At 43.7% G+C, this 8,061-nt stretch overlaps 1 protein-coding gene across 1 annotated transcript in view; it reads left to right on the top strand.

Moving 5' to 3' along the window:
• The window catches only part of atp2a3 (ATPase sarcoplasmic/endoplasmic reticulum Ca2+ transporting 3), a 183,954-nt gene extending 180,859 nt beyond the window's left edge, over positions 1-3,095 (top strand). The window contains 1 exon segment of the mRNA XM_078225189.1: positions 798-3,095. Coding sequence (XP_078081315.1) covers positions 798-1,037 — 240 coding nt within the window. The 3' untranslated portion in view covers positions 1,038-3,095.
• Positions 3,096-8,061: the final 4,966 nt, after the last annotated feature.

An 8,061-nucleotide genomic window follows, 5' to 3' on the forward strand; every position in this document is an offset into this window, starting at 1 on the left:
GCGGGTAAATCTACTTTACACGTATATTTACTGAACTATCCTTATTCAAAAACCAAGGAAGCAAAGCACTCACAGCATTGAAAACCTATTCCCTCACACAATTATCTTATCTCCCCATATTACCAACAAGCGCACAGTTTAAAATAATCCATATGCAACGCACAAATAAGTACTGAGACCGTGTGACCAATGGCTCTGCTTGTTTGCTAATTTTAATGAACTAATCAGACATGTAATTGGTAAGATCTCAATTCCCAGTTCGCTACATGAGACTGTTTCATTTATTGATCCATGGGCATAGCTGGCAAGGCTAGCATTTGTTGCCCGTCCCTAGTTGCTGTTAACTAAGTGGTTTGCTAGGCCACTTCATCAAGCGTCAACATGTGTGGCTAACATATTGGGTGGCACAGTACCTCACAGCGCCAGGGACCCGGGTTCAATTCCCGGCTTGGGTCACTGTGTGGAGTTTGCACGTCCTATCCATGTCTGAATGGGTTTCCTCCGGGTGCCTCCGGTTTCCTCCCACAGTCCACAAGACATGCTGGTTAGGTGCATTGGCCGTGCTAAATTCTCCCTCAGTGTAACCCGAACAGGTGGTGGAGTGTGGGAGACTAGGGGATTTTCACAGTAACTTCATTGCAGTGTTAATGCAAACCTGCTTATGACACTAATAAATAAACTTTAAACTTAAAAGATAACTGACAAAGCTTTAAGTGGAATTTGCAGCTGATGTATGCTTTCTGTGATTGTGTTTCTGTGATGAGTTGGTGACTCTGGTTCTCTTTCTCCCCCCACAGCTGATATTCCAGGTGACTGCTCTCAACTGGCCTCAGTGGGTCGTGGTCCTGAAGATATCCCTGCCCGTCATCCTGCTGGATGAAACGCTCAAATACATATCCCGCAACGTCATCGAGGGTAAAGACCCCGTTGTAGTCTGTCAGACCAATAGTGGGCTTCCGGCATGCTTTGGGGACATTTCCTGGCTCTTTGTCTTGGTCTCCGCCCCTCTCATTTGCTGGCTTTACTGTTTGCTCTAACCTGCAAGGACCTGCTGCAGCACTGACCAGAAGGAACTGGTTTCTTGATGCCAGCTTGCTTTATTTTCTCGTGGGACTTGATTATACTCTTTGTCTGTCCTAAAAGGATTGCCTTGGGTCCTATTGAATGCGCTTATGTCTGTGGGACTGTGTTGCCAGGAGGAGGGGGCATTCATGGTGATTTCCAAGCCTGGGATTAGCTGCAGGGCTTATTCAAAAATGCTGTTTCACTGCTGTGTTTATCATTCATTCATAGAAATACCGAATAGCTCTGTGCGATTAGTCAGTGCAATCCTAGCCTCTTTTCAAAATCAGACTCAGAATACCCAGCCAATGGGAGAGAATGACCCTATTGATGCTTCCAGCAGCAAAGCAGAATGCTTGAAGCCCCAAGCGGTTCGGAGTAAGATGGTTAACCAGTTGACTCATCACTGGTTATTGTGTTTAACCAATAACCAGGATCCTGAAGGAATGGATTGTGACTGATTCTGTGACTGGTGTTCTGGCAAACTCCAATCAGTGCAAATTAAGGGGTGGTTTTTTTGTTGAATAGCATCACAAATCTTTTATTTTATTGGGAGTGAAAAATTCATTCAAAAAGGGAATAATTAATGACGGAATCAGCAATAAAAATCCAACTTACTTCATAGATCCTGATGCCCATTTATTTTATAGGTTAATAATTCCTTGATGGCCAATGGGTTAAATTGTCATCGTTTAGGAATATTAATCAGTAAAATGTCAGTGGTAATCGCAGCTAAAGTTTGTGATAAGGAAGTTCTCTTCATACCTAAGCTCTTGAGTGGACAATGCTGTGTACATATTGCGTTGTCTTGCACTGTCCAAGAGATAGAGTTGTCGCTCCTGAGGTACAGCATTGTACCGGAGAGGCACTCTCCCTCTTTTCCCACTGTGTGAATCAATGTACACCAGCCATGCTTACTTTTTATTTGAGTTGTGGACTGCACCATATGTGCCACACAAAATCAGACACTGGCAAATGAATCTATGTGTGGATTGCAAATCCTGCGCCACCTATGCGGCATTCACGTGGACGAGGGGAGGTGAGGGTTCTGTTTGTCTCATCATTTCACCTGTCCTGAAATGAATACCAGCTCGTCCACCACCCACACAGCCTGTCCTGCCCACAGCTGCCACATCATCTGCCACAGTGCCTGTTTGATTTACCCGGCAGCAGGAGTGGCAGAGACTCGGGCGTGGGTGGTTGGCCTGGATTGGTTCACTGTGAGATTACAGCATGGCCCGGCCTTGCCAGGATTGCTCCGTATGAATGAGGAGTTGTTTATTTTAAGGGACATTTTGGGATTTACAGTCCATTAACTATCAGGTGAAACGCAGTCTGTTGGCGTGGTTCATAGGGATAGTCAGTTGCGGGTCTGTAGCTCCTGGCTTGGCTGAGTCAGGGGGAGGCTGTGCTGAGCGAGTGAGAGTAACTGAGACCCTGTGGGGAGCTACTCCGTCCTTGACACTGCGACCCTTGTTTTCACACAACGATTCAGTTTTCAGTCAACAAATTTGAGTGCACCTGATATAGTGAATAAAGAGATATCCCCTTCCAGTAGAAACTACACCTTACCAACCCTCGTTATGGTTCACAAAAGCAAATTACTGCAGATGCTGGAATCTGAAACAAAAACAGAAAATGTTGGAAAATCTCAGTAGCTCTGACAGCATCTGTGGGGAGAGAATGGAGTCAACGTTTCGAGTCTAGGTGATCCTTCGTCAGAGCAGAGTCAGGTCATCTAGACAACGTTGGCTTTTTTCTCTCTCCACAGGTGCTGACAGACCTGCTGAGATTTTCCAGCATTTTCTGTTCTCGTTGGGTTTTGAATTCTCACTTCAGATTGCAGCCCGTGCCTATTCAGAGGAGCTTTGTGTTTGATCGCACTCTTCTCGCCAGTTGACCTCATGGCTATGCTGTGGCCAGCAGCAGTTATGGGCTATAAATGGCAATAGCAATGAGGCCCCTGCCTGGTTGTCTGCCCTGTGCATTTTCTCCTTATTGAAAGCCAATTGGAGTTCCCCTCCTCCCTTTAACCACCCCCCCCCCCCCCCCAACTGCCCCACCCTCTGCTTGCTATGCCATCTGAATCCAGCCATCCCGGCTTGGGTGGGCCAGAGATTCCCTCCACAACACTACCCCATTCGGTGAATAGAGACGAAAGCTCTGGTTTGGTGTCTGTGGCATGCCAAGATCATTGGCCTCAGGGTGGAAAAGGCCTGGCAAATAACTTCAGGGTGAATCAAAGTAATCTGTTACAGACACCACACCACCCTCTACAATCATCAAATTATTAGAGAACAATCAGTATCTCTTACAATCCCATTCTTACCAATCCACCCCAGGACGTGTCGTGGTCACTATCTCGAGAGAGAGAGTTTATTACTGGGGTGAAGGTTTCTTGTCCCGAGACACTTTGGGCCTAGCCTAGGCCATAAAGGAATAGCAAAAATCCGCAATGACATTTCCCAGTGCCTGTCGCACAGGCCGTGAAGACAATTGATGCTGCACTGTCAGAATGAACATATTTTGATAACTTTTAAAAGAAGTATTAGAATCGGGCTGTCTGATGTAGGAATCTACAGGAAAAAAAATGAAGGTTTCCTGAATGCCTTGTGATGAATGAATGAATAAATGAATGAATGAAATATGGAAGCCACTCTGAGGATGTCTGATTGATACTTGAGCCCTTCCTATTTACACAATAGTGAGAGGATGAGTGTGTTTAATGTGAAACCACAGTTACTTCTATGTGGAAATTGCGGTTAGTTTGGAATCTGCTTTGGTGCCAGTGTGGTGTTACTCACATCAGTACTGGAGAAGTACTCTTTTTAATTTTCTTATTAGGGAGTTATTATCAAATAATGAGCTAATACTGAAGCGAGTCAGTGGTGAATTGTGACTCTGTATTAACTAATAGGGCAGCTGTTGTTTAATTCAGAATCTTATTTAAAAATTGTCAAATGAGATTCAGTTAGTGGATTAAAGAACTTGAATCTGTAGGAATTGTGAGCAATGTTTTTAAAGATTTAAATTCATGTGTGGGGCTTGCTCCCTTGTCTAAATTGGGAGAAGAGGTCATTTTAATGTTTATTCAAATATTGCCTGGCCTACAGGGTGCCGTTCTAGATAGATGTTGTATGAAATACAGGTACTGTACTTGCTGCACTTTGCTCTTTTCTGTGGTGTTCCAGACCCTCTCTCAGATGTTTCCAGAAACCCTCATCCACGTTCCTGCAGCCCATTGCACACTTGTCATGACTTCGTGTCCAGGAAGCAAGGGATCAAAGGGAATTTCATTTGGATTATTAATCACCTCCCCGAATGTTTGAAAACACAATTCTACAAATTCAAACTCAAGTGACAGCTCACAGGCAGCCCATAGTGCTTATAGATAGCACTTAACACGGGATACAAGATCTCATTCTTAACAGTGATGAGAGTGTCTGTGTGAAGGGCATCTTCCCAATCAACGTTAGGAATCTATTCCCTCATTGAGACTTTCTGCCTTGAAAGCCGGGGAGGCGATGGCCTAGTGGTTTTATCGCTAGATTATTAATCCAGAAACTCAGCTGTGTTCTGGGACCTGGGTTCAAATGCTGCCATGGCAGATAGTGGAAATTGAATTCAACAGAAAAAATCTGGCCTTAAGACTCTACTGATGACCATGAAACCATTGTTGATTGTCGGAAAAACCCATCTGGTTCACTAAGGGAAGGAAATCTGCCGTCCTTACCTGGTCTGGCCTACATGTGACTCCAGAGCCACAGTAATGTAGTTGACTCTCAGCTGCCATGCAAGGGCAACTAGAGATGGGCAATAAATGCTGGCCCAGCCGACGACGTCCATGTCCCAGGAATGAATAAAACAAGCCATACATTTCTGTATGTGAACTATCAAAGGACAGCATAAAGCTCCTTGGTGTTGTGGGTCAGCAGGCTAGTGGGAGGTTCCAGACAGTGCAGTGAACAGGTGAGATGTGAGTTGTGCCCAGTTCTTTCAGTGAGTTGCAAGGGAGCATCAGGGGAGATCAGGAAATGGTATGGGGGTCCTTGCAGAGGAAATTAGCTCGGCGCAGGATGAAAAGAGGCAACAATTAACTAGACCTGGGGGAGAGGAGAGGAGAGGCCGCTCTGTTTCCTGCTCCTGAATAGATCAGCAATAGAGCACTTACAGGATTCCTGGAAACACCTCTGGGCTGGATCATCTTATCTTTCAAAACTGGGAGAAATGTTCTGAATAAGTTTTAGAGAATGTAAGACAAACTGTGCTATGGTTTTAGCACAGTGAATCTGTTCAACCTCTCCTCTGTGAATGTTTAAGTAGATTTAAGATGAGACTAAAAGCCTGGAAGCACATCACTTGATACAAATAGAAGTATCTTTTGTTTGTTTTTAGTCCAAATATATTTGGCCTCTGCTAGAAATGGGGGTTGTCTCCCTCCTCTGTCTCTGCCTCTTAGTCTACACTCTCCCCCCAACCCTCAGTCCCCCTTATCTCTTTCTTTATCTCTTCACCTTCTCTTTCCCTGCCTCCCTCCTTCCTCTTTTTCTCCCTTTCCTTCTTTTCCCCCCACTTTTGCTTCCCTCCCCTGACTCTCCTGAGTATCATGTGTGGGTTCTGGGCTGCGCTGCTGATGTGCATGTGAAACATTACCAAGTGTTGCCAATGATGTCTTCTCATAGCAGTGCTATTTTTCTAACAAAACTTAAATTAAACAAAAAGTTTTTTTTTAAAAGAAAGATATTTATTGAAACCTTGATGCTGTAACCTTTGTTATCACTTTGCATGTGTTGCTTACCTAAAATAAAAGTATTTTCCCCTCAAATGTGCTGAAGCTTGGTTTAAAATTCTGTCTGTGAATTTCTACTTCAATCATTCAGATTCAAAGCTATAATATCTCTTTAACCATTGGCCCCTCTCACATTTGGACTTTGGGTTGATAAAATTATGAGACTGCCGTCAAACCATTGGCTACAGTAATGTTCCTCCTGATCTTTCCCAAAGGCAGGAATTGGAAGAGACCATTCAGCTCATTGATCCCACCCACTTCCCTTGAATTAGATCATGATTGACCTGGACCTCAACACTCTCTTCCATATCCCTTGATACCTTGTGTCAACCAAAATCTATTCATCTGAGTTTTGGAAATTTCAATTGACCCCCACCACTTTTTCACGGAAAGGATTCCAGATTTCCTCCCCACTTTGTGTGGGGGAAAAAATGTTACCTGATTTTGCTCCGAAATAGCCTGCCTCTGGTTTGGTGGGTGCTCAGGTTGGGTGCAGTCTTTGTGGACACGGTTCAGGCAGTCATCCTTGGTGAAGCCCAGTCAATGAAGACATACTCCCAACTGATCCTGACCTTGCCTTCATATTGGAATGTCCTCTGACTGAGATTTATTACTTAGGACCCGGGTTCAAATCCCGCCACGGCAGATCATGAAATTTGAATTCAATAAAAATTGGTAATTAAGAATCTAATGATGACCATGAAACCATTGTCGATTGTCGTAAAAACCCATCTGGTTCACTAACATCCTTCAGGGAAGGAAATCACCCGTCCTTACGCGGCCTGGCCTACATGTGACTCCAGATCCACAGCAATGTGGTTGACTCTTTAATGCCCTCAGGAATAGGCAATAAATGCTGGCCCAGCCAGCGACGCCCACCTCCCATGAATGAAGTCAAAGAAGGTACCAGATAGGAATGTCACCGTCTCAAAATTTACTCCTGCCAAAAATTGGAACAAAAAAAAACCCAATGTGGCATCAAAAACCAAGGCCAGTATTAAAATTTCAGCATTACAAATACTCCCTGACTGTATTTCATTGGCTGTGTTCTTAAAAACAATCAACACTGACACATTCCATTTTAAAACTTTTGGAAAAAGTTAGACTGACAGATTTTACTACCTGAATCTGACCTGCTGTAATCTATAGAAGACATCACCTTTATTTCCCAATGAATAAATGGAGAGAGATATTGTGAGCTTTGAAAATCTGAGTTGCTTCTTCCTTTCACTGATGGTACTTGGGTATCTGTAATACTGTCCTTATTTAAGTATATCACTGACAATGGGATATCAATGGGTTCATTGAATCTTGCTCTCTTGATCTGGTGTCATTTTAAATCTCTATTAGTTTGTTACTTGCTGACATTAACATTGAAAATCATTGGACACAACTGCACCACTCATTCTATCAGATACTGTGGAAGGCCATCCAGTCTTTTGAACTTTTTTCTATTCAGTTGGTTAACTGCCTGGCTCTGTTCCTTGCAAAACCCTGCTTTCCTTTTGAAATATGCATCCAATGCGCTTTGGAAAGTTGTTTCGGAATCTGTTTCAAGGCAGTGCATTTTGGATCATACCAACTTTCCAGCTAAAAGGATTTCCCGGCTGCCCTTTCAGTTCTTTAACCAGTTTCCGGGGGCACTTATTGCTCTAACTTTCCCCCACTAACTCTCCCTCGAGTGTACTTCCCTGTGTATACTGATGAGGGCTTTTGGATTAATTAAGCTTGACGTAAATCTTGGACCTTGACTTCATTTGATGTCTCTGGTTACTTTCCAGTTGTTATCAAGGTTGTGAAAGCAAATGGCTTCCCTTATAACTTCTATTCCCCATGTATTCATGTTATGAGTTAAATTGAGACTAGCTCCTCCCTCACCTTGTTTAGACAACGTTCACAATAGAATTACTCACCGCACAGCTAAAAATTCAGCACATTGCTGAGAGTCACAGATGGTATCATTGCTCGAGTTTCAACCATCATTCGCTTTCTCCTAAAAGCCATTCATCAACCGTTGCAATTTTTAATAAGTTACAAACATTTGAAATAAGAGCCTCCTTTGTTTTTTAATGTTTCCTTCATGGGATTCGGGCGACATTGGCTAGACCAGCTTTCATTGCCCATCCGTAGTTGCCCTTGAGAAGGTGGTAGTGAGCCCCCCTTCTTGAACCACTGCAGTCCCTGAGGTGTAGGTACACCCACAGTGCTGT

This window comes from Mustelus asterias, chromosome 12 (assembly GCF_964213995.1).
Source record: "Mustelus asterias chromosome 12, sMusAst1.hap1.1, whole genome shotgun sequence".
In the NCBI taxonomy this organism is placed as follows: Eukaryota; Metazoa; Chordata; class Chondrichthyes; order Carcharhiniformes; family Triakidae; genus Mustelus; species Mustelus asterias.